The sequence below is a fragment of the Denticeps clupeoides genome, chromosome 3 (genome assembly GCF_900700375.1).
Source record: "Denticeps clupeoides chromosome 3, fDenClu1.1, whole genome shotgun sequence".
Lineage (NCBI taxonomy): Eukaryota > Metazoa > Chordata > Actinopteri > Clupeiformes > Denticipitidae > Denticeps > Denticeps clupeoides.
Window position 1 is genome coordinate 8696436 of NC_041709.1, and position 27870 is coordinate 8724305.

At 41.2% G+C, this 27870-nt stretch overlaps 2 protein-coding genes across 7 annotated transcripts in view; one reads left to right on the top strand and one right to left on the bottom strand.

The window, feature by feature from the left end:
* Window positions 1–241: 241 nt before the first annotated feature.
* On the top strand, window positions 242–10851 carry ajm1 (apical junction component 1 homolog). 6 transcript variants are annotated; one of them, XM_028974569.1, is made up of 3 exons: window positions 242–317; window positions 430–455; window positions 5619–10851. In XM_028974569.1, the coding sequence occupies exon 3, from the start codon at window positions 5674–5676 to the stop codon at window positions 8968–8970; it is 3297 nt and encodes a 1098-aa protein (XP_028830402.1). In that variant the 5' UTR covers window positions 242–317; window positions 430–455; window positions 5619–5673; the 3' UTR covers window positions 8971–10851. The 6 variants fall into 6 exon arrangements, with proteins under 6 accessions (XP_028830402.1, XP_028830398.1, XP_028830403.1 ...); XM_028974570.1 differs by lacking the exons at window positions 242–317; window positions 430–455 and adding exons at window positions 950–3818; window positions 3905–4980; XM_028974565.1 differs by having other exon boundaries at window positions 245–455.
* An 8557-nt stretch (window positions 10852–19408) lies between these two features.
* mapkap1 (MAPK associated protein 1) overlaps window positions 19409–27870 on the bottom strand; it is a 35826-nt gene continuing 27364 nt past the window's right edge. Inside the window, exons 10-12 of the mRNA XM_028974828.1 lie at window positions 25181–25318; window positions 22085–22182; window positions 19409–20826 (exon numbers count right to left, since the gene is read on the bottom strand). Coding sequence (XP_028830661.1) covers window positions 20704–20826; window positions 22085–22182; window positions 25181–25318 — 359 coding nt within the window. The 3' untranslated portion in view covers window positions 19409–20703. The remainder of the gene's footprint in view (window positions 20827–22084; window positions 22183–25180; window positions 25319–27870) is intronic.

Consider the following 27870-nt stretch of genomic DNA (forward strand, 5'->3'; position numbering starts at 1 on the left):
TTAAAGTAACCATGTTCTAAATTGTTCTTTTGTAAAAAAAAAAAAAAAAAAAGTGTGTCCCCGTTAAATCCCCACCGTGATAAATGGGCGTGTTATAAATATATATATTTTTTAGGAGAATCTGAAAAGTAGTGGGGTGGTGGGCCTAGATGAGGATTTTCATCGCCCCCCCCCCCTCTCTCTCTCTCTCGCTCCCGTTCGACACGCCCCTTTTAAATGCATATTAGACGCATTGGGAAGCACCCGGCGCTGGGAGAGTAGGTAGTAACCCGCAGCGGAACTATGGTGCGCGGAGGACGGCGGGATTGAGCAGTGAGGTGGATTACTTGCACAAACGCACAAATTCACTTCTCGCAGAACGCGTCGTCGTCGTTGAATCTCTCTCTCTCTCTCTCTCTCTCTCTCTCTCTCCCTCCGTCCCTCTGAAAGAATGGTGGTGGGGAACAGATGAAAGGGTAAGATCACGCGTCATCCTCTAATCCTCAGCCTGCCATGTGCGTCCGTGTTTCGTGCCGTTTTTTCCCCCCCAGACAGGAAGCGTCTGCGCCGCGATCTGTGCAGTCGAGACCGCACGAACATTCGGGGCGACTTTTTCAGCATCACGGACCGGCGACGGTGAAGGATGCTGCGCAGGAGGCTGCGTGCGCGGCGCGGAGGGCTTCGTGTTCCGTGAAAACGTGGAGTTGGAAAGATCGGAAACAGCCCAGAGGCGGAAGGACTGCAGGAAGAACGACGAGTGCTTCATTCGAGAGAGTTGCGGAGGACTTTGGCTTTTTCGTTGCCCTTTAAAGCGCAATACTACAGATCACGTGATAATCAAGTGACGGTGCTCTGGGGATTGGGGGGGGGGGGGGATGCTGTGGGCATCCTAATGTTACAACTAGATTAACCTCAAACCGAGCGTGACGAGAGGGGGGGGGGGCTCTCCAGCGTCACGTGGTGCAGGATGCTGAGGGGCTTTACGTCATGCACCGAGATCACCCATCACTGTGCTAGTGCTGTCATTTCTGTGCATCTGATTGCCTCTGTCCGTCATTTTAATGTCATGGTCAGGTCCGTAAAAAACAGAATTGTATGTATTTTAGTTTAGGAATATGGTATTAAGCAGACTCTACAGTCTGTAGCATCTGTGCCATATAGATGGATGCTACATTTTGATCCTTGTAATACCTCCATCCTCACTGCCCGTCACTCAGAGACGCATCCCTTAGACCTGTAGTAAGATCCTGATGCTCAGAAAGCTGTTGTCTCCACGGGGACCCATGCTGCTTTTCCTAGAATGTAATTACTGGCCATGGAACACAGGGCTGTTGTCCCCCCTCCTATTTAGTACTCAGAGGCTTCAAACCCAGATGGATGAAAGCTTTGCACCCCCTTCGGCTATTAATTCTCTTTTGCCTTAATGATGTGGGTCATAGAGCAGCAACAAAAGTGCGGTTCTCTCTCTGTCGTCAGAAACGGGCCTGGTGATCAGCGAGTGGTGCTGAGGGTGGAGCTCCCATGAATCAGGGTGAGGGCCAGCTGCACGGCCCATGAGAGGGACAGGGAAAGCCTCCTGCGACACAGTGCAGGGTGGCAGACGGAGAACCCTCCCCTCCTGCTACCTCTGCACCCCAGTCTCATCATGCACAGCAATCTGTGTTCAAGTTACTGTTCTACTGTATTATTTCCTGCAGGCCCATTTTCTCTGGCTTTACATGGTCAAGCTGCTCTGCATGCCCTGAAGAATGTGCTCTAAATGTGCTGTATCAACCTTTTAACATAATTACAAGCAGAGGTGTTAGAGTAATAGTGGCCCATAAACAGTCCGAAAATAGATCAGAAATGAAAATACAAATATACTGCTAATAATAGCCTCATAAATGTCTTTTGTACATGTCTGTCAGGACGCACTGAAGTGTGTAGTCAGATATGATTTGAGCTGGGGGTGTGACTTCATGCTAATTTACAGATATGCTTTGTTTTTAATAGTAGTTTTGAGGATTTTGCATGGTCTAAAGGGGAAAGTATGTCAGACCTGAGACTGAATTCTTCATATTTTACAATGGTTATTGTGCGTTTAAATCATAACAAGTTTTGCATGGTCTGATATTTATTGTCCCTTAATCCTATTGTCCTCTACATCATTTCTGAAATCCTTGAACTGTAGTGTAGAAGCTACAGCCAAAACGAGTTTGTTCTGTGTATTGGCTGCACCGGTTCCCTTCAGAGTGCAATATTAGATGATTTCATGTGGTATCCTGTGGCATGAAGGGATTAGAGAGATTAGGGACTGGTGGTCCCAAATAGAGTGGCAGTAAAGACAGTAGACCAAGACGAGATCACAAATGGGTCAATCATACTGGTCGGGTGCTGATGGTAGAGAGCGATGGGGAGCAGATAAATCCAGTGAATGTTGACTGGTCACCATTCCATGCCAGGTCCCAATAACCATTAATTAATTTGGTTTTCATTTACATTTACTAGACGCCCTTAAACAAAATGACTTACAATCAGTAGTTACAGGGTCAGTTCCTTCACCTTAAGAAGTGTCTTGCTCAGGGACACAATGGTAGTAAGAGGGCTTCAGTGGTTTAAAATTTAATGTCTGGGCCATAAGCGATTCATACTTCTGGTTTTTCAGAAGAATATATTGATAATATAGTGTGGTAAATATGTTAGGGCCTTAACAACAACGTGACATAATTTTTGCATGCGCAATCCCAGCCATCAACTTTGCATTTTACATCCCCAAATCTATCTATCCTCAAAAAAAAAAAAGATTCGATCAGGTGTATTATCCTCTTGGAGGGGTCGCTCACACTGCTACATATTTAGGCATTTAGTAAGATGTCCGACCATCTTCCATTGTGGAGTGAGTCAACTTCTTATGTTGATGCATCAAATGGCTTTTCTGTTAATGCCCTAATCTGTAGCACAAAACTGCCTGCAACAGCATGAACAATCTACCCCTGTGCTTATGGACTGAATTTTGCACACTAAACTGCAGGAAAGGTCTTTTTCTGCTCTACTCATGACTGTCATATTTGTTCAGGTATCATTGCACAGTAGAACTCTAGTTTTTGCATTGGTATTTGCATTTCTAGCAGTATGACAAGCAGACCTCAACTTGCCTGCCATTGTTCTTGTTGGCAAATATTTGAACTGAGGACACAGCTACCTCACAATATTCTGCTTTCTCTCGGCTTTTATTTTATTTCTCAGGATGCTGTGGAATTGCTTAGACGGACGAGTCAGAGAATCTGAATAATGATTGTGAACAAGGTGTGGCTTGATAAGCTCCTTGGTAAAATATACATGTGGGAACTTAAATGTATTGGGTTCTTTTCTTTTCCCACTTTAACACTTTGTACAAAACAAGAACCTTGCAAATGATAGAAAAGAATCAGGTCATGAAACTTAGACCCAAACAGGACAGGAAACTTTTGGTCATAAGGACATTTTCTGTTCACTTAACCTTTCACAGTATCAGACAATGGTTTTCGTTGGCATGCCAGGATTTATGACATTTATGTCCCTGATGTGTGTGTATGCATAATATACCTCCACTTATAGCAGCCTCAACATTGTAAAAATGTGAAATATTGTTATCTTCTCAGAACTCACGATGGTGTAAATGATTTAGGTTATGTGTCGGTCGATGGTGTGAGCAGTGCAGCTTGGTTCCTTAGACTTTCTTTACAGGAGTACTGGTGTTGGGGTGTGTGTGAGTGACTGATCTGCATCACCAGGAGCAGGTGGTCCTTTGACAGCAGTAACAGGAGGGAGTCAATGGGACAACAGTAGTGCGGTGGCCATCATCATAATCATTTTGCTCTGTGAGTGACACAGCACAGATGAGTGCCGAAGTTCCCAGGTCCCCTGTATTAATGAAGCTTTGCTTTGTTTCTGTCCTTTTTTACAGATAGATATAGATTGGACTGGAGTGGATATTTTGAACAACTACTCACATCTCCCTCCATGCTCAATAGATGTGAAATGATATGTGTATCTTCAGAATATTGTACCATTTTCTGTTGTTAAACCTGGTCAGGTAACTGTTTAGTTAAACTGATTGAGAGGAAGTATTTAATGATTGCAGGGAATAGTTTTGCTTAAGAATGAATTATAGAACCAAGACAGACATCTCCTTTAAGACTTAGATGCATGTTAATGAAGCAGCTCTGCCTAAATTATTCACATCCATCTGGACAGCTGTTCTAGGTTAAAGGGGCCATGTGGATTGTTCTTCAGACAGCCATTCACAAGAGTAAGATCTCTAAGTACAGGATAGCATGCAAAATGTGCAAAAGTGCCTTGGGCTCAGCAAGTTGTGTGTTATTATACATTCCAGTTGTGCCAAGCTGTTTCAGGACAGCAAGGCCTAATCCTGTTACAAGCACCTTGGCACATTTGCCTTACTGTCATGAAAGTGCCAACAGCCAAATACAGACATTTTGCCAGACATCTCGATTTACAGTATCGTACAGCATTACGTATGTGCATACATATATATATTTTCCCCCTGGATTAGTCTCTTAGAAGGCGAAGAGTATTGTGTTCCCACCTGGCATGATCATAAGGGATCATGGAAAGCTGCCAACTGAGACACTCCATGAGTAAACATTGAAGGGAGGGATATTTGAAAAGCTGACGGATATGCATTTGCATATGACTTAAGTACCGTTGCGAAAGTGCACCTCCCTTTAGACATATTTTCTTTCTGATTTATCCATAATTGTAAAGTGATAATCGGATGTGATCATTGGACAGTGGTGGCGGTGCAGGTCAGTTGTGTTATTCTTTTCACTGCCTTTGTTAAGAATATGGCTGTGCAAGGTGTGGGTACAGGGTGTGTAGATCTGCCATCATATAGAGGTGTCCCGGGGGGTCCTAATGAGCGGGTGTTGCTACGTAGCCAGGGGCCACACACAGGTGCAAAGAGTGGCTCACGCATCGGCTGTCTCCTGAGAGGACGCGCTCTTCGAACTGTTTGTTGCCGTATGTTGTGCTGTACGCTGTACGCTGAAGAGTCATTTGTCATTGTATTAACCTACAACCTTTTCTATCTGCTGGTAGAAAATATTGATGTAAGCTTTAGTTTGCAGTACTTAATGAAAATGTTTCATATGCAAATTATTATAGACGGAACAAAATATTTCAGTTTAACCCTAATAACTGAATAATGAGATGGTTCTGTGTTTAGCAGAATTATGAAGTCTTTAGAAAATTATTAACAAACATACCATTGATTTGTGGATAGTTGCTAAAATGTAGATTAGGTGTTCATGTTTATTTTTGTGCTTTTTGGGGAAATATAGTGAAGTAAATGCTTATAGGGAATTAAAAATAGACCTTCTTCATTTTGATTCCTTGGAATTTCAGTCTTTGCAGGCAATTACTGCTCTGTTGCTCTGGTAACTGTATCCAATAGTAACCATAGTATGTTGCTGTATATATCACTATAATTGAACTTTGACATTGCTCTGCATTTTCTTAATTTTTTATTGCAAGCTATGTTTTATCACACTCTACTTGTCTTAAGTGTCATGTATGTGCAATACATTTTTATATTATTATTTGAAAAATATCTGTCCAGTAATAAAAGCTTAAGAACCATTTCTCTCTTTTTCTGCCAGGGTATGGCTATCCATAAAATGATTTAATGGAGGAAACTACAGCAGCTCCATTAAGATGACACGCACAGACCCACCTGACATACTGGTGTCAACTGTGTATCGAGACGTTAAAGTGAAATCCCTTTCATCACGCTCCGAGACCTCACATCCCTCTGAAAAATGTGATTCCCCATCTTTCAGCACAGTGGAGGACAAACGGGACAAGAACAAAAAAAGGCACTGCCGCAGTTTTAACTTTGTTGAGTCACAGGACAAACCCAGATATCACTCTTCTTCCATGGAGTACCCACACAGGAGGGCCGATCGCGTTGGGGCCCATCCAGATGTTGCCTGGAATACCTTGGGCCATCAACACGGACCACTCCGCTTTTCCTCTCCTGATCTATACCACCACAGAGCCACTCCACAGCCAGTGCCTGTTGATGTGACAGGTGAAATAGCCATGGCAGAGGTTAAGAAAAGGACAAGGTCAAAAAGTGCTTCACGGGTACAGTCCAACCTAACTCCTGTACCTTTTGATGCCTCGCCACCTGTGGGGAGAAGGGGAAGAGATACTCAGAGATCACCACGAAATCCCCAGTGGAAGCCAGAAGTGTCACCACGTAGAGAGTGTTCATTTGCAGCAACGCGAGCACTCATGAGTGAAGTACACCCGATCAAGCTGCAACCTCAAAGGACAGACACTAGCCGATACTCTCCAGTGTATACCCCCGAAGGTTTGGACGAAAGCCGACCTGATAAGCCAGCAACAAGCCCTCATGTCAGGTGCCGTGTGGACATTAAGCCAGATGATGTAGTGTTGCAGCAGTCTGGACGCAAGACTCCGACTCCAAGAGTGGACATACCATGGCAAAGGCAATCAAGTGGAGGAGGGCGGAGTCTGACAGTACCCAGGCATTATTCAGCATCCAGGACACCAACACCCACAGACTCATTCAGTGGAGAATACCGACATGGTTATCAGTATTCCCAAAGTATGCCAAACAGTTACATTCAGCCAGTGGAGATTTCACTGCAGAGGATGCCTTCGCCACGGGAGCCAAGAGCATATCATGGAAGGGAACGGAGGGCTCATTCCAGCCCAAGTGTGCCAACTAAATTCTTTTATGCAGAGGAGATGGGACGATATGGAGCCCGTTCTCGGTCATCAGGAGGGGCTTATTACTCTGAAGACCATTACAGCATTCCCAGCCAAAACATTCCGCCCAAAATCCAGTATGTACAAGACCCGAGAGGTCAGATTGTACAAAGCATACATGCTCAGCCATATTTCAATGAATATCCAGTGCAGGCATATGCTAAAACCTACACTGCTAGCGAACCTGGGCCATACATCATACAGCCACCTGCAACAAGAACATTTTATGGAGAGGACCCGAGGATGTACCAGATTCAGACTTTCCCTCCTCGAATTTTCTACACGGGCAACTCCTATGCACCACCTCTGGAACATCATATTCCAGCCAGGGCATATTACACTGAGGGTCGTCGGCGTGCCCGTGTGGTCCAGCCTCAACCAGACGACTGGTATGGCTCAGACGTTTCTGGGTATTCCACCTCATATGCCTCTTCTTATGTTGCTCAGGTTACACCAACAAGAGTTAGACAAGAGCCAGTGCTTACAACCTGGTATGCCAACCCCTGCATGGAGCCAGAAAGGACAGCCCAAGAGCCAAGGTCATACTCAAGGTCATGGGACAATATTCTCAACACTCATGTAGAAAGGGAGCAGCCTCAAGCAACACAGAGAGGTCGGAGCTATGAGACCCTCCTGTCTCAGGGCAAACAGACATTGTCCACTGAGGACAGACCAAAACCTGTGGTTGTTAACCTCTCAAGCTCCCCTAGACGCTATGCAGCCTTGTCTTTGTCTGAAAATTCTCTGATAGACAAAAGCCCGACAGAGGGGGGGAAGAGTGCATCAGCAAAGCTGTGGTATGTCACCCCTGAAATCACCATTACGGACAATGACATTCACCCGGGCCATCTCAAAACAGAGGTTCGGTCTGCAAGTTGGGATGTTCTGGATTCCAAAAGCACTCCAGATCCAGATGCAACTGAGCAAGAGACAATGTCCTGCTCTGTGGATTCTACCAAAGAAAGGACACACAAAAGTGTCTCACTGCAGCAAAGTTTAGAGCAACTTGATGAGCTTTTAGCTGATCTAGTGATTGATTACAAACCTCCAGTCAGCATGAAGCCAAGTGAAGACCTGCTGGACCAGCTTAAGAAGCTAATTGATGATGAGGAGGCTGCATCACTGTCACATAAAGATTCAAAGGCAGGATCGGAGTGTAGTGGTCCACTAGACAAACAGCCAACCTCCATAAAAATGAACTACCCAGACACCGGTAAAGATGCAGATGGAAGCTGTGATGGACTGAGGAGTGCAGGTGAATGCTCCCCGGAGCAGAGCCCAGATGAAGATGACACCATGATGTGCTCAAACAGCAAGTGTCGCAGGACTGAGACACTGTTCAACGCTTGTCTATACTTCAAATCCTGTCATAGCTGCTACACCTACTATTGTTCCCGTAACTGCCGCCGAGTAGACTGGGATATTCATAAGGAGAGCTGCCTCTACGGGCGCATTGGAAGTATTTGTCGGCACATTATAAAGCACTGCCGAGAGACAGCCGAGGTCCATAAAGCTTTTTCCCGCATAGCTAAAGTGGGCTACCTGTCTCGAGGGAGAGGGGTCCTGTTTTTAGGTTTCCCCAACCCTGGATCCTCTAGTAATTTTCTTCATTATGGTTTGGAAAGCCTTCTCATGTCCCCAACATATCTCTCCCTCCGTGAGCTAGATAGCTTCAAGGATAACTTGGGAGAATACTGTAAAGAGCTACAAGAAGCTGGTAAGGAGTATGACCCCAATGAATGTTTTCTTTTGAATGTATCCATTGCTGTTGGTGAACAAATGCCTGACGGACCATCGCCACGGATCCAGACCCCAACCGTCAGGAAGTATGCCAAGGTAGCTCTGGCATCTTATAGCCCAGATAGGAAGGTTAACAGGAAAGAGCATGACATGGAGACCCTGATCCTCACGCCACCTCCTGGGACGGCCGAAATTGACAAAGAAGGAGAGGAAGGAAGAAAGGCAAGGGAGATCTGCTTCATCAATATCCAGAGGGAGCTGAGGATCAGAGGGGTGTTTCTGCGCCATGAATACCCACAAGTATATCAGCAGCTCTGTGAATTTGTAGAGAATAATCAGAGGTTTACACCCACTACCATCTACCCCATCGACAAGAGGACAGGAAAACAGTTTATGTGCATGATCATGGCTGCCTCAGAACCCAGAACCCTGGACTGGGTAGGGAATCCCCATCTTCTTGATGATATTATTTAAACAAGTGCACCTTTATATATTATACACATACATATCTACAGGCTTATTTATATATGTTTGTAGAAACATATTTTATTATTGAAAAGATATATATTCCTGTCTGTGTAATCAGTATTATTAACATTTATTTGATCTAAAATCACAAAAAATACCATACAATCTTTTTTATCATTTATAGACATTTACTACATTTGGTAGGGTGAATAGCCTTAGTGAAGTTTAAGGTGGAGACTGCATTTTACAGCTCATTCTGGCCAGTACAATTTCTGACATTGAATTAATGCACTTAAATGATTTTTTTACTTAAAGCCAATGAGCCAGTCTGTTTATTAAAAATATCAATTGTTAGTCATAACACCATTCAGTAAAGTACTGTTTTCAATTTTCTTTCCCATACAAATATTTTCCTATGCAAAAGTAGCTTGTAGCCACCCATTTCTTGTTAAAGATAGCTTTCTTTGGTGAAAAAATAAACACATACTTAAATTTATATTCATATACCTGCATGGCAAGATACATATATATGTTTATTGATGCCGTATAAGCTGCAGAATATAATATAAAGAGACATATAACAACATCCTGACAAAGACATAAAGCAAATTAATAGTCAAAAAAGAGAATGGCAAAAATGGCAAAAAATAAAATTCATCTTACAGATGGCAAATCGGGAGCTAAGATGTTTCTTGTTAAAGGTAAGTGATAGCTTTTATTAGATTGAGGGATATGAATTTATATAATCTTTAAAATCCTGAGACTGTAGTGGAGTGGAGTTTGAAGACTAAATTTTGTTTAAGCTAGTGATTCATCCTATGGGTTTCACCTGAAATTGAAATATTGGTGCTTTATTGTGTGCTTGGTAGATTTACTTGAGCAATAATGAACTTGAAGGGAAACTCATCTAAGCTTGTGTGGTACCAGTCATATGCTCTACACATTAGGTGTTGGCCTGTACTGTTCAATTTGAAACACTGTGATTGAAACATCTGATGTTCATTGTATAGTACTCCTGGAGTCTTTAAAAAATAGTGTGTATCTCAGAGTTTAGATTACTACACTAAATATGAGCTAAGATGTTTGATCCACGGCTGCTGTACCTTTGTCCATAGAATTATTTGTTCGACTAGCTGTCATACGTTTGTCTAAGTTAGATGTGTGTGTTGAATGTGTACCTTTTTTTTTTTTATTCAAGTAATATTTGATGAAAACTTAAACTGATGATAATTATTTCAGAAACTTAAAGTTGTGGTTGGATTAAAACAAGTTAAACCTTTAAACACATTGACAACTTCATTTTCAAATGGATTCAGTGGACATTGTGGACCACATATAGTGATTCAAATGTGATGCATTTTTAAGTGGCCTTTTACTAGGAGCTCTTGGTTTTTAGCATTGATTTTTTTTTTGTGTAATTTTATGGTGTTTGGTTTGTCTTTTTTTATTCTCAAACAGCACCCACTGGTGTTAAATCAAACCAATCTAAAAGTTATTCCACAGATTTTTATTTGGATGCTAAAGATTCACACCATAGCACAAAAACTGTTGGGCACTCAGAGCACTCCTGCTTGATAAACAGTATGTACAGAAAAAGAAAGAACTAAATGCATGTAATTCTATTTTTTCTATTTTATCATACATTGATGAGGATTATTAATCTGCTTGACTATTTGATATTTGGAATTCTATGAAGGAGAATTATATAGTTCAAATAGTAGAAAACAATATTTTTTAAGATTATTGTGTCAACTGTTCCTGTTATGCTGACATAAAAAATGAAGAAGCCTCATATGAATATGTCTTCAAATAATTGTTGTATTTTTTTTCTATCATTTCTTTTTTGACTGTGTGCCGTTTATAAACATAATAAATGGGACAGGAGGACTCAGCATATGATTGCCTGATTTCTGGTCTGTTCATTTTAATTGAATAAATATAAGCTATTTATTGTGTGTTATCCTTCAGTGTGTGGGATACAAGAGAGAGATAAGAGAATGGAATGAAACATATAATGTCTCACATAAGAAGAATTATGTATTTCCTCCTCTTGCATTATTTGAATGGTGTTTGTTGTGGTTGGTTGAAAAATTTATGTTTATTTGAATGGATGGGTCAGTCTCAACAGAACAGGAAATGTGGGACAGGCACTAAAGCCCCCAATTAACAATTATAAATTATAAAATAATTAAATGCATTTACATTACTTTCTCACGGACATTCCTGCAATAGATTTATGTTGGCTGTTGACATTTCTGGATGAGAAAGATCAGGATTATACTGTATTTCAGTATGGCAACTGGCTAGAGGGTTTATGGACTCACCACTCAGCCAGTTGGTTGAATCCAGATTTAACATTGCTGAAATAAAGTGGTGGTAGCCAAGTGGGGTCACAGGTTCAAACCACCACTTACTACCATGAGCAAAGTACCGTCCCCACACACTACTACACTGGGTGCCTGTCATGGCTGCCCACTGCTCATCAAGGGTGGTGAGTTAAAAGCAGTGGACACATTCTGTTGTGCCACCGTGTGCTGTGCTGCAGTGTATCACAATGACAATCACTTCACTTTCACTTCACTTTCATTGTGACCCTGACCTCTTAACCCTGAGTGTCTCCAGTGGGACTGTCCTTTTAACTACTGACTGTAAGTTGCTTTGGATAAGGCACCTGATAAATGCCGTAAATGCAAATGAGGAAAGGAAAGTCATGCTCAAGAATATCACATGGTTGTGAGATTTGGCACCTCAGTGCTATCACATTTTAACACCAATGGGTAGACTTTAGGGCAGGGCTCCTCAAGCCTTTTCCAATCCCTCTACCTGATTTTATGGGAGAGTCATAGCATTCTAGTAAATAACCTTATGCTAAAATAAAAGAACAAAAGGCAATCCAACAAGTATAAGCCCCAAAATAAATATATAGTGTGAAAACAAATTAATTTAAAGCTCAAATATAAGTCTTACTAAAAGAATATACAAAAACATATCACATGAATACTGTGAAAGTGGCTGTGTAGAAAGAATGTAGGGCCAGGAAGTTCAAATTGAGCTGTATGAACTCCTGTCAGGGCACGATGCCATATATCACACAGATTTAGGGATTCGGGACATGGAAGGAATTTAAGGACCAAGGCTTTAGGGAATTGAATACTTTAGAAAAGAGCGCCATCTATTGTTGCACAATAGAAACATGCACAGTTTCACTGTGCAAAACATTTTGAAATGTGACAGTGAAGTGATTGTCATTGTGAAGCACAGCACATGGTGCACACAACGAAATGTATCCTCTGCCTTTATGTCATTACCCTTAGTGAGCAGCGAGCAGCCATGAACGGAGGAATGTGTGGGGACGGTGCTTTGCTCAGTGGCCCCTCATGGTGACTCGGGATTTGAACCAGCAACCTTCCAATCACAGGTCCGCTTCCATACCCGCTAGGCCACCACTGCAGGTAAAACCCTTGTAAAAAAATTTTATATACACATTTGCTTGTAAAGGTTCAGTATAGATCATACATTTTTTTAAATGGTACATATTTCAAATGTTAAGAAATGAAAGTAAAGTGATTGTCATTGTGATACACTGCAGCACAGCACACGGTGACAAAATGAAATGTGTCCTCTGCTTTTAACCATCACCCTTGGTGAAAAGTGGGCTGCCATGACAGGCGCCCAGGGAGCACTGTGAGGGGACGGTACTTTGCTCAGTGGCACCTCAGTGGCACCTTGGCGCCTCGGGATTCGAACTGGCAACCTTCTGATTAAGGGGGCCGCTTCCTTACCTGTTAGGCCAACCACTGCCCAGGTAAGTCTTCATTTAATATAAGCAAATGATTTGTTTAAACTACTAAAATCCCCATGTGATTAGGGGTATCTGGATGGTATGGATAAAGTCAGGAAGATTTTAACCGGCAAACTCTACATGACACGAGCAGTACTAATATTTGACTTAGTGGTGAACCGAACACACATTATGACATGACCACAACATCTTTCACAGCACAATTGGCACCCAATGCATGCTGGGAACATGATGGAATTCCACCAACATTACATTATAAACCCACATTTATTACATTTGAATGAGAGAATGATATATAGCTATAGAAGTAACACATGCTCCTTCAGAAGTATTTGTTTGAATGCTTGCTTGAATTTCTTCCAGATGTTACAGGAGGTAGTAGCCTAGTGGATAACACACTCGAACCAGATGACCACAGCGTCTCAAACCCCACTTATTTCCATTGGATAAGGGCACCTGATAAATGCTGTAAATGTTATGATTAATTTCCGTAAGAACAAAATTATGTTTTCATCTATCCCAGAATTTTCAACATATACACTTGACATGTTGGTACTGAGTCACAGCATTCATAATCATCATAACATCTACATGTTATCATAACATCTACAAGTGTCTTGCTCATGGACACAATGGTAATAAGTGGGGTTTGAACCTGGGTCTTCTGTTCCAAGGCTAGTGTGATAATGACTAGGCTACTACCACCCTGGTAGAAGCCCTGGAAGAACACACAAGACCTCTAAACAGACTGAAGTCTTTTAGCTTATAAAATATTTTCATGAATACAAATGGCAACTTTTTTACATGCTAAATTCCATTCTTAATTCTCAGGCTTCAAAAGATTTATGCATTTTATATGGAGATAGTGGAACACAGTTGGGCCCAGATCATGCCACCTCTTATCCACCCATCAATTGCACCGAATATTGTGGTGTTGGATAATTCGAGCCGGTCTCTCTCTCATATGTAGAGAAACTTATTGCTGATATGAAGCCCACTTTGGCTTTTAAAAGAATCATTCCCAACTTGGACAGGCATTTTATCCTTTCCATCATTAACAGTAGTCTAGTCTCAGGTGTGGTCCCCAAAAGTTTCAAGCATGCTGTTGTTCAACCCCTGTTAAAAAAGAGTCTTGACTCCACTGTCTTATCAAGCTGTAGACCTATTTTGAAGTTACATTTTATATCAAATCTTGAAAAGATTGTTCATGTTCAGGTACAGTCATTTTTGAAAAGCAATCCTGGAAGTTCAGAATCAGCTCTGTAAAGAGTCTTTAATGACATTCTCTTAGCAAATGATTTGGGGGACTCTGTGTTACTTGTGCTTTTCGATTTAACTGCAGCTTTTGATAAAATTTATCATGATATTCTTGCTTCAAGGCTGGAGAATATATATATATATATATATTCAGCAGCACTTCTGTGGGGGTGCCACAGGGCTACATTCTGGGTCATCTTTTATTTTTGTTATACTTATTATTTTTCAAAAACACAATGTTTATTTTCACTTCTATGCAGATGATCCTCAAGTCTACTTTCCTCTTAAGTCTAATGAGGGATGCTCTATCCAACCTCTTCTTGACTGTCTGATTAATGTCAAGAGGTAGATGGCCTTAAATTTCCTGGACCTAAATAACAGTAAGACGGAATGCATGCTGTTTTGTAGTGTTTTTTAAATCACCGAATGGCTAGTCTCCAGCCTATTTGTCAGACATAGTCCCCCCACACATGTCCTTGACAGGCGATGGGTTAAAAGCAGAGGACACATTTCGTTGTATGCACCATGTGTACTGTGCTTGCTGTGTATCACAATGACAATCACTTCACTTTCACTCCACACCATTCTCTCAGGTCTTCAGCACAGAGACTATTGACTGTTCCTAGGTTTCGTTACAAGCTCAGAGGCGACAGGGCCTTTGCAGTAGCCGCCCCACGTTTACGGAATGACCTACCAATCAGTGTCAGACAGGGGTAAAAGACTCACTTTTACCCATTGTGAGGTGGTCCTTATGCAGTGTTTTCTTTTACCATGTTGTCTTAAATATTTTCTCTTTTTTAATTCAATTTATTATTTTTTATTTTTACTGAACATTTTGTCCATGTCTGTCCTGTTCCTGGCAATTATAATCTGCAGCACTCTGGTCAGCTCCTTTGTTGTTTTAAAGTGCTTTATAAATAAATATGGTATGCTATGTCACCTCTTTTTACCTTCATGACTGCTTTGTTCACTATTTTGATTTGTAGTGTACATTTATGAGTAACCAAACCAACAGCTACTAGTCTTCCACAATTTGACTCTGCTCTGGCATCAGTGTACCTCTAGATGGCAGCCTCACTATTTGTTAATTTACTCATTCAAATCAAATAAAGAGTCAACTGCAAAAAAAAAAATGCTGTAGGCCTATGATGAGAACCTATATAACCTTATGTTGGGGACTAAGAGTACTAAACATCTTATTCTATCAATCAAAAGCCAATCAAACCATCACAAGGCTTGGCAGGCATTCTTGTAGAATCTCACATAACAGAGGCCATGTTTATTCATGTTTCCTTGTAAATTTATAGATATAGAGGAAAAGAAATCAATTTGCTGTCACAGAGTCCTCTGGCATTAATGACTGTCACAGTTTACAACGTCTCTTCTACCACCAAAACAGTCTGGAGATGTCTGGAGACTTCTAACATGCACTGACACAGTGCAGAGTATCTGCTCTAATCCCAGTGACATCCAGTTGCAGACACTGGCAACAAATGTGCCTGGAGAGAATGCAGTGGGGTCTATCTGTGCACGACTGCTGCCGTTGTGACAGACTCCTTCCGCCAGAGGTGCCAAAATTATTGGCCATCCCAAGAATAGTGAAGACGAAGACGAAGAGGAAGCAAAGGAAGACATCCCTCTCCTTTTCACCTCACATTTTCGAGGGGGGGAGGCCTGAGAAAATCCATCCTTGGATCTTTTGTGGCTGTCACTCTGCATTACCTCCATTGTCTGCTGTGAGACATCGTGGAGATATTTTTAACGGTCGCTCGTCTCCGCGGAAGGGCAGAAAAAGAACTCTCTGAGGGGCTCAGCTGCTGGTGAACTCTGGGGCACAGGAGGAGAACCCCTTCCATCCAGAGAGCCTCTTGTTAGCCAGCTGATGTCAGCCCTGACCTGACAATCCATCTGCCATTTTCCACAAGCCAACCCTTCACCTGTGGATCCATCACACCCAACAACCATTGCTTAACTATGTTTCCAGCATTCTTCAGGTAATCTATCAAAGCTCAACTAATCCAATTCTATCATTCTGTTACAACCACTCATTTTTTCATGTTAGCATATGGTAAACAATAAATGTTGGGGTCTTGGAGTGATTAAATAATGACTGCAGAAGTTATTTTTTTTGCGTCTTAAATCAGCAGGGTATTGACGTCAAATCAAGGTCACTTTCAAATTAAAACAACCTACTCATTAGCAGCAAGTGAATTAATATTCAGGTCCATTCTAGGCCAGAGATAAGGCTCTGGAATAGGCTATGGCAGAGTGTAGCTAATATAACGTGACAATGATGAGGCTGAATAATTACAAATCTGAAAATAAATGAAAAAGCACAGTGCTTTTGGGTGCATGGTTTTACAAGGCTTAAAGCCATAGAGCTTAAACAAAGGGACATGACCTGTGTTTTGTCAGTGGTTAGTGCATATCGGGTCAAAGGAACATTAGCAGTTGACCACTCTTCAGTTGTTCGGTCTGTCTGGTCTGAAGTCTTTGACTTTGCATGTGGGTTCTTGTTAACTGTGCTGTTTTGTGCATGAATGCCTGACAATTTCAGCCATTTGAAAGTATTAAAGGTCACTATTGTCAGCAGTGTGGCAAGTCATTGTAATTACTAAAAATGCAATCACAGTGTGTGGGAGAGATTCTTCTGTCTTTTTAAAGTAGTGTGGAGGTGGCAACCATAAATAATCATATTCCTCCTCAATTTTAACACGTACACACAATCCACACAATATGCTCTTTACATAATGTAGAACAGTAGCTTTTTACACTGGCAGCTATTTGCTCACACGTACACGACTTTAATCTCCTTCTCTTTTAAACTCTGCCTAAAGAACATCCACAAATGTATAACTTACATATATCATATAAACGCACAATGCTGTCTTACATACAATACATACAAACACACAAACAAATCAAATGTTAATTATCACAAGCACAAAATCTTATTAAAAATCTCAACTGTTTAAGAATGGCTTCCTCTACACAGCTCATTACACAGCTCGGTCCATATATCTCCATTTTACCTGAAGTGTCACACCTTTCTTATTCTCATTCCGTGATAAGTGACTGTATGGTAAACATTATCCTGAATTACAGAGATTTGATAGCATTGATTGGTAACTAGGACCTTTGGGTTGTTTTCATTTGGTCAGTCACAATTCAAACATGGACATCCTACTTTTTTATTTATATATTATTTTTATTTTCATGAAAATAGGGGCAGTGGAGGCCTAGCGGTTAAGGAAGTGGCCCTGTAATCAGAAGGTTGCCTTTCCAATGTTTCTCAAAGAAGTATGATGGAATTTATTATAATTTAATCCTGAGATTCCTTGACTTATTTAATAATATTTATAATGACTTTATAATTTTTTCCTGTGACTTCACGCTATATACCGTGACCCACACAAAAAATACACCCCACCGGGGTAATGTTTTGAGATCATTTAGAGATAAAACAACAATTTCAGATCCATTTATGCAGTTAAGCCATAGCTGATACTTTAGCCTACAAACTGACCTACAGAAGGAAAAAAATTTATACAAATTAAATCAGTTGTCTGACAAATCCTATTGAGGCCAATTAGGGACCTGAGATCTAATCATGTGGTATAAGATTCATTTTGCATAAGCCTTTAACCCAACTACCTTTTCAGAGGAAAATGTATTTTAAATGTTCCTCAGCTCTCCGGGGGCCCAGTGTGGCTCTCCAGATCCGGAGACAAATTGCAACTTCATCAACTTTGTGAGTTATCCAAGGCCTGGGAGGAGAGAGGCACACTGGCTTACTGTCGCAGACACTTCAGCAGCCACTAAATCACAGAGCTCCTCCAGGTTATTTCCTGTGGAGGGAGCTGACAGCACGGTTCATGTGTTAGAGACCTCAGGAGCCCCATTCATTAAACATCACTTACGTGCCATTGGGCGGAGGAGGAAGAGGAGGAGGAGTGAGCGGTATACTCAACAGCTGGCCCACTCTTGAACCCAGGCACAAACCTCTGCAGCCCAGCAGACAGAACGCAGTGAGGTTCTCCCTCCCTGCAAAAAATCGAGCTTGCTAGTTAGCTAAACAAAGCGTAGCACAACTGCTGAGAAACGGAGGACATGCCAATACACTGTGGATATTATTATCGAATTATATCATAATATGCAGTGGCTGTAGCAAAGTAGCCAAGCATGTGCTAGAATCTATAGGTAGAATCTACAATTAGCTGCTTCCATTTGGTGCTGGATTCAGGGTGTCATGTCAAGGTGCATTGTTGAATGTGCTGACAACATCGAAATAAAAAATGATCGATGGATATCAAATTGATCAACCCTTGCAGTTCTGGATTTAGAGTCACACTCTAATATAAAGTGTAAAAAGACACTACAGGCTGATCCAACTTTGATGTAATGTTCGAATCCCCAAACCGCCAAGGTGCCACTGAGTAAAGCACCGTCCCCACACACTGCTCCCTGGTCGCCTTTCGTGGCTGCCCACTGCTCACCAAGGGTGATGGTTAAATGCAAAGGACACATTTCATTGTGTCACTGTGTGCTGTGCTGCAGTGTTTAACAATGACAAACACTTCACATAAAACAAGTCAATGAGTAGTGTGTGTGGCCTCCATATGCTTGTATGACCTCCCTACAACACCTGGACATGCTCCTGATGAGGGGATCTCCTCCATTCATACTATATCCATAGGGTGGTAGTAGCCTTGTGGGTAACACACTCGCCTATGAAGACCCAGGTTCAAATCCCACTTACTACCATTGTGTCCCTGAGCGAGACACTTAACCCTAAGTTGCTCCGGGTGATACAGTATAACTATACAATACTATACATCTATACTATATAACTAATACAATAACTACACTGGGGAAAAAAGGATTAAAAGGGATCAAATTTCCAAAACACATCTTTGTTTATTGTCAATACTTGGTTGGGCCTGAAGGGTTTTTATTTTTATATCAAATTAATAAAAAAAATGACCCTTTTCATTAAATTGCTAACTATATTTTTAAAAGGCTGAGCTCTGAAATCTACAAAGAGATCTGGAATCTGGACGTATCCTGCAGACCATAACAACACAAATGTTTTGCATAAATTTTCTCCTTCTCTGTGGAGAGTGTTATGTTGGTGATGTTGGGGGGGGGGAACGAAAACACTGACATCTATTAATGTGATGGCTCTTCATTGAGTTATTTGAAACTTAGTACATACTGTTTGATCCACACAAGACAACACATGAACATTACACACGCAACATGAGAAAACAAGAGACGAAGTTCATTCTTTTATTAGAAAATCTACTTATATACAGTATATATGTACTGCAGTAAATATTGTTAAATTCCTTAGGGTACATGATAAACCCATAACCTTCCTCACTATAAATAAAGTCTCATTTGAAATGTCTCTTTAGTTTGCTGCTGTGTGCTCAATGCAGGAACACATCCCCCAGCACATTCCATCTTCTCAATACTGTGGTGTGGCTGCACAGAGTACAATATTTACTTTCTAAACAGAAAGGAGGAGGGAACAAAAAAAAAAAAAAAAAAGGTCAGTCAAAAGAAAATGGCAGTAGGAAACCTGAGTCGGATCATGTTTTGGATCTCAACAAACACCCTGAATCCATACAGACAGCAGCTTCTGGAGTTGATTACATTGTTGCGCGTCCCTGTGTGTGACAACAGGGAGAAAGTGAAAGCAACCACCCGAGGCGGTAATGAGCAAAACTGGGGGGGGGGATCGTGTTATTGCATTAGCATTAACATAACACAGTAAAAAATGGTACATTTCCTAAATGTAGCCTGATAGGATGAAATATTCACAGACAATATGTGGTTCAAAATAGTACAGTCCACAGAAGAAAAAAAACATGAATATGTCACAGTAAAAACATACAATAATGTCTTTTTATTTGATCATATAAAAAAATCTGTTTCTCATTCCATATACCCTCTGACCTACCTCCATGTGCTGTGAAAAAAGTGAGGTTTGCAGTTGATCGCCAACCTAACATGCCAAAATGCCTTGATTTGAATCATATATATTTATATTTATATATATATTTGAGAGGAAAAAAGCCCCTCACAATTCTACAGAACTGACGTTTTGTCTTATTGAACAGTATCAGGCACTGAAGTTCTATGGCCAAAGCAGGTTTGCCTCATCATGTTACCCTGAATGAAATCACTATATACATACAATAATAAAAAATGAAACTGCAAAGATATTCCCTTTACATGTCAATGTACAACACAGTTTGATAAGGTTTTACATTGTGATACTTGATCGGGGTGAACCGGGGAAACGGGTGTCGCTACAGTCCTCTCTACATGCATTCCATACACACTTATGTACAGTTCATTTGTAGGCAGTGGATGAAATAACGTCTTTCCATTTCCTCTTGGTGAGGACTGCGCCAGTCATTTTAATTGTTTTTCGTTTGTCAGTACATTCTTGATAGACAGGCAACAAGTAGAGGAGACGTCTGCTCTGATATGGCTGAGGCTGAGCGGTCCTGTCCCAGGACCCACAGAGGCAGACTTTCTCACATCATGCTGACCTGCAAAACCACCTCCATTTGTTCTTCTCCCACTCTTCATCTGGATTCTTGTTCACCGGCCTCCTCTCCTCTGTGTCCGCCGGCTGTGGAGTCAGACTCAGGCTACTCAAGGTGGAGCTACTGGCTCGACTTCTTGTCTTTCTGGAAACTGAAGCTTGTGCGGCGGCTGAGCTTCCGTTGCTTCTGAGCAAAGTAGTCGGCCCGCGATGTGCTGGCCCGTGATTCCAGGATGTAGTTCACCTGGTGATGAAGAAGACGCATGAACACATTAGGGATGGTGGAACAGGGCAGGACCCTGTCGGGGACTGTCAGATGATGTGAGCATATGTTACGGTAATGACGACGTCGCTGACCACGCCTCATAAATAACTTGAGTAATGGGGCTAGAGGAAGACTGGGGTCATGAGAACACTGATAACTTTAATGGATGGGTAATATTGCCAGTCTGCAGTAGAGTAAGCCTTTAGACCTTGAGGTGAGTAGGCTGTCAAATGAATGGTGGAGGAGCTAGAATTTAAAAAAGGTCTGCCAGTACTTATTTATCAATAACATAAATTATAATGGTTTTATGTCACTTGGCCACAAACGTATGTACAGTATGTCAGTATTACGTATCATATTTATAAATGCTCATATCCACTTGTTACGTTTAACCATCTTCTAAATATAATGTGCATATAGTAAAATGGCAGACATTGCAATTCTGGAACTGTAAGAATAATATTCGACAATACTAAATAACCCTAGTCTGAAGACCAAAACGAACTAAACAATTGTCTTGAATATAAGAATTTTAGTTTTCTTATCAAAATGGTTTTTGACCTTCAAAAAACACAATTTGTCAGATGGCACCATCTACCACTATTGACATCTTATACATCTTATAATGTATAAAAACTATAGTAATAACATCCTAATAACCGTTTAAGTGATTAGAATAATGCTAAATGTAACATTGGGTTTGAATTGAATCATTTCTAAAAGATTAGCCAAAAAGTCCACACACAAAAATAAAAATTCTGGTATCATAAAATGGAGCCCATCTATAATGTAACATGCACCCAGATTCTTCTGCACCTGCAAAAGCACAGTGTATAAATCACACACACAGGCGGCAGTGGAGGGTGGGAGTGCAGCCTTTACATTCTCCAAAAATAAAGAAATAGAAAGAAAGCGCTGCAGATATAAATCCTCTTTTTCAGTAGACAAGAAACTGTGAGCTTTCCTGTCAGTCCTCGTGCCCAGTACAGACCCAAGGCGGTGGCTGTTCAGCGGCTGAGTGCATTTTCTATTGTCCTCGCAACAAAAGTCAGACACCTCAGCTGCACCTTTCCACCATATTCCAGTTATAGAATTTATACAAAACACACAAAAAAACAAAGTTTATTGTAATTTATTTCTTAACTACATATATCTTAAAAAGAGGATTTAGGAACAAACTTAGTTTTAATCAGTGGAATTAATGATTTAATAAATGGCTGACATTAATGGCCCTTACCTTGAGCACAATCTCATTGACTGTAGCAGCGTCTGACTCAAAATAAAGAGCCTTGTAGTCATGATTGCTGAGATATGTGATCTTGAATATTGCATGACCTGCAAGGACAATGGCAAGACATTAGTTACACAAACAAAACAAAGGGATCTAAAGCAGACCAAGACTGTCAAAAACACCAAGGACATTAAATTACATACATTATGATTGAATATCAGTAGAGATTTGGGACTGTGGGTACGGTTTTTAAATTGTTAAATTGTTGGGCTTGTTTTGTAGTTTATGCTATCCTCATGGTTTGCATATATATTACAAGATCTGCTTTGTAGTAGTCCTTTAACTTGTCAACAAGGCCCTTGCTAAGTATGTAGCACTGTACTCTGCTTGAGTTTGAAAATAGTGCCTTGTCACCATTTCGCATGCTGGTGCTACTGTACCCCCTTCATATTTCAGTGCTAACCTTGACGTCAAGACATTTCATTCATTAACAGTAATGCACCAAAGAGGGGTTTAAATCAACCAGGACATGCAATGCACTACCAAGGAAGCTGCATGCAAACCGGTCCAGTCCCCATACATGCCACAGACCAGCCAATTGGTTATAATCAATTTGGGATTTAAGTGGCCGGAATTAATTTGTCTCAGACAAAAAAGCGGCAAGGGTCTGGACCCAAATAACCAACCACGCATCTAAAGTAATTAAGAGTACAGGCAATAGAGCAAAGCTGTGGAGCCTTTGCTAATAAACTTCAAAACCCAAAAATGCCTATCATGCAATTAGTTTTTATAGATTATTTATGGTAAAACAAATCAGTCATCAATTATCATGGCAAAAGAACGTAACATCCTAGCCAGAAAAGATTTTTGCAGATTTTTTAATCTAAGCAATAAAAAAAATAAATCTTTTCTCCAATGAAAATGCAAAAATAAAATGCTTAAGTGCATCTTACCCAACTATACAAACCCATAACCTTTATGCGTCAGAGAGATGGAGACAAAACAGGCTATTTTTCTTGGATTAATTTCATTTTATTGCCCATTAGTTTTGTATTGTAATTGTGTTATAATGGTAGTAAGTCATCATTGCAACACATATTTTAAATGGGCTTGACTGCGCTGATTACTGCAGAGACTATCCAGGCACCTAAAGATGCGTCTATTTTAGTGGCGCACCCATGCGTGGCAAACGTCTCCCTGTGGTGTGCCATCCCTCAGCCGGGCATCTTGAATTGAATTGATATGGATCAACTAGACACCCGCGAGCTGCGCTGGCACATTGTCAACACCATGCCCAGTTCTGAACGTTTTGGGTTAACTGCGCCACTCTGTACAGCTCACAGGTTGTCATGTTGTGAGTAACCCATCTAAAGCTGCGCCGTACTGATCAAATTTCTGGGTTAAATCAGAGCGCCTTTGCTCACTTTCAGAAGAGAAGAGGCAGCAGGACTTCAGCTAACAACAATCACTGTATTCTCATTATAACCACTGCTGCTGAGAAATGTTGGGGTGCTTGTAAAGCATCTAGAGGTTAAAATAATTTAAAAAATTATGACCCAGTCAACCAATCTGTACAGTAACTCTGGATGTGTAAGACTGAACAATTCTTGCCTTAAAGTCATGCCCACCTATTCAGGCTGTCCCCTGGACCACATATTTCTAAATTAGGCAGTCAGAGAAGCTAAGGTTTAATATCGCTGTGTCCCTGAGCAAGTAAGTGCAATGCAATGAGGCTTTGCAGAAAACAACAGGAACATTTCATTTATTTTATCAATCAATTAATCAGATTTCAAGATTCGGACAGTGGGATATTAAGAGCTACATGATTATTCAATAATAACATTCAATAATAACATTGTATTTCAGATTATTATAGGAATATTATTTTCCATGTTAACGTCATAAGTGGCCTGTTTTGAAAGACCCAGAGGACAAGGACAGGCACAATGTCAGCGAGGACACTGTGAGCTGCTACAGAAACTACTCGAAAACTGAAGGTCTCCACTGTGTGAAGTTTTCTTCATTGAAAAACTGATTACACATTAACATTGCTGACACATTAGAAATCCAACCATGTCCTTCCTGGCCTATCTAATAGGGATGGACTCCGTAAGGCCCAGATGACTGAGGTGTATGAGGCAGGATGTCCCTCACCACAGCCTGGTGGCTGATCCACATTACACGCAAGACATTAGTCTTTTGCTCAGGACAAGTTTGTTCGATTAACTCACAGTTAGGAATTGGTTAATCTGGACTGCAGTCTCCAGGGAGACTCCAGCCGTTCTCCTGAAGTGAGAATGTTCCTCATTAATCTTATGAGCTGTGGTGTAGAACCGGGAGATGGAGCATGAGACGATGGGGAGACGCAGAGTGTCAATCAGCTGGCCTGAACACCATGGTACACTGAGGATCTGACTAGGTCTGATGTTAGGTTCACACTCTGACAAGGATTCGGGTGAGGAGATGGGGGGGCTCTGATATCCTGTCAATACCTTTTTTTAGCTCATCTAGATTAGGGCTTTATTTATTATCAGGCGATTTATTTTCTCGATCAGTTCCACACATCTGCAATGGTTAGGGTTTTGCGTGGCCCTGCACCTAGCACAGTGCAAGGGCCGCTTTCCTGTCTAACAGGCATGTAGCTGAAATGACTATAAAGTCAACTCCAATTTCCCCACCGCTATGTCGCTGCAGCTGCACAAATGCCCTAGGGGGGCATTGGTGTCCCCTCGCAGCAACACTGACATTAACCAATTGAGCAGATTATTAAAATCGTGATTTTGGTTCGATTTCGATATATATATCGTTCAGCCCTAGTCTAGATCAGAATATGTTTAATGTTTAACATCTCCGAGTCTTCAGAGTGTAACAACAGATGTATCAATCAAATGTCAGAAAGCGTAACACAATCTCCGGCTCTCTGACTACACCGAGACGTTGTGCTGATGGATGAAAGATGTTTCTTACGCTGAAGTGTCTGTTATGGCACTGAATGCTGTTCTTTATGCAACTTTTATGGGTGCGAAAAAAAAGTTTCTGGTAGAGGCATGCGAGGTGAGTGCAGTGTCTGTGTGTGTTTGTTTTGAAAGCGGCAGTACTCACTAGGACTCTTCTCCTCTACAAGGTCACAGGCACAGAGGAGATCGGAGTCGATGGAGATAGGCTTCTGTCGGATCCAGAACTTGGTGCTGGTCTTCTGATTGGTGACAGGGTCGATCTCTACCTTCTCTCCTGAGACGCCTGCGACAGAGCAACGAACTGGGGGTGAATCAGGATGAACAAGAACAATCATAGGTCCCTTATAATGTGAATATTAATACTGGCTGCACAGTCAATTTATACTTGATGCATTGCAATGCAGATGTGGACGTTTCTGATTATGTCATAATGAGGTTGTTTGATGATTTTCTGGCAGCAGCATAAAAATTCTTGTTAAAAAGCAGTGCCAGTAGTGACTGTGGACTCACGTCCAAAGGAATGGGCCTTAATCAGTGACCAAGAACCAGATGGTCACTCTGTCAGAGCTCCAGAGTTCCTCAAAGGACAGAGCAGATCCTTATAAAAGGACAACCATCTTTGTAACAATCTTAAAATGGCTATGAGCCCATGCTTCCCATCTAACCTGATGGAGCTTGATAGGGGCCGTACGGAGGAATGGGCCAAACTGACCAAGGACATGTGTGCCAAGCTTGTGGCATCATATTCAAAAAGACTTGAGGCTTTAAGTGGTGCCAAAGGTGCACCGACAAAGTATTGAGCAAAGAATGTGAATACTTACGTACATATGATTTCTTTTTTTTTTTTTAAATAATTTTTTTTTCATGTAGTCATTATGAGGTGTTGTGTGGAGAATTCTGAGAAAAAATATGAATTTAATCAATTTTGGAATAAAGCTGTAACATAACAAAATGTGTGAAAAAGCGGTGCGTTGTGAATAGTTTCCAGATGCACTGTATATTTTGCACATTGTGGACATGAGATAAAAGGTACAAATAAAAAAAAACAAAAAAAAACCTTCAACTGAAAATCATGTTAAAATAATTTCTACCAGCATGTATTTTAAGGTTGATTTTTTCTGGATTCGGAATTATAAGATGTGTTTCCATTGAAATATTCATATAGTAAGTGAACTTTCCACAAGAAATTCAATTTAGCTTACAACCTCACATATAAAGTTTTGTGCATGTTATTCAAACTCTTCCCAGACTGAAAACATCTGGTGAGGGACCGGCTGTCTTCTTTCTACAAATAACAATGAAGAGAATCCGGGATGAAACTGAACAAAGGGAAGGGGATATTGCTGGCTCTCGCCACCCCCCTCTGCGATGACAGATACTGTGTACTGCAGGAATATTTGTCCTCTCTTCTGTAAACATCTTCTATTCAATAATCTGGAAAGCCATGGCGGCACTGGTGCACGCGCACAGGCACACACACACACACACACACACACACACATACACAGGCTTTCCTAAACAGATGAGTGAAAATTCTTTAGAACATGAACCGAACCCCCTAACTCCCACCATTATGTTCTATCTACATGCAGACACACACACAGGCACACACACAAATAACACTCTGGAACCGCACCACAGGGGACGACCAGAGAGCGGCGGAAATGACAGCTGTCAATCAGACAAACCAACGTGAAAAATTGCAGGCAAAGATCAGCATGCCAAAAACCCCACTTGTCAATCACAGGCTGCTCCACAACACAATCATCTTTACAATGGAATGCAGCACAACGGGGCTGGCTGCCATTTTGGGAAAGCTTCTGAACAGTCAGAGCTTTTTTTTCTTCCTTTACCCTGGTCATTTCAGGAATGAATGTACTTGGCATTTGAACAGGAGCAGTCCCTGAGTGATAATGGCAAGTCAAACCCCTCCATCTGCTACAGATATTAGAGGGAAGATGTAGATAAAAAAAAAAAAGGCTATTAAACCCACACCTTCACATTTGTCTTTGAGCATATGGGAATGGTTGCCATAGCAAAAACACAAAGAAATAAATCAAAGAACAGTGGCATTCTGGTGTAATGTGAAATAGCATAGCAATCATCCAAAATTACAACCGGAGATTCTCAAAATGGGCAACAAAAAAAAATGGTAAAATTTCGTTAGGCTTCAAAAGGTTACTTTTGTATGTTTACCATATATCAAAGATTTTGAAGCGTACAGTGTTATGAAATCTTTTATGCATAGCGCACACTTTATTTATTTAGTTATACATTTATGCATCAATCAGATTTCAATGACTTTCCGTAACTTTATAAGTTTATTTTGTATGCCAAGCCTTTAAAAAAAAATGGAAAATGATATTTTCAAATTCCATGACTTTTTAATGACCATAAGAACCCTGTGATTAGAAGTTTCTTGTATTTAAAAGTCAGAGTGATTAGGGGCATCAAGAGCTGTGCTACAAACACTACGGCAGGTATTCAGACTGATCGAACCCAGCTGAGAGCTGATCCTCGACCATATGATCGTGGAGTGTCACGCGGTCCTCTGCTCCTACTCCGACTGTAACTGGCGAATGAGCTGTTCTTTCTGCTAACGAGAGGCGACACCTTCCCAATAACTCAGCCTTGCAATCCTGAACATTCGCTTTTCCGCCATGTGGTTAATGAGCTTTATTGAACCAGTGACTTGCCATTGAACATGCTGCCATCTTTTTTCATTTGCATCCATTATGTGGCTGTGAGTAGCGCCGACCTGGGAGCTGCATAGACCACAGGGAATAAGAAGGGCAGCATCTTCAGCGGCCCCGCACGTCTGCCCTTATTTTTCAG

What these genes read in the sequence shown, in the direction of transcription:
- ajm1 (XM_028974569.1), top strand. Translation starts at nt 5,674, where the DNA reads ATGACACGCACAGACCCACCTGACATACTGGTGTCAACTGTGTATCGA.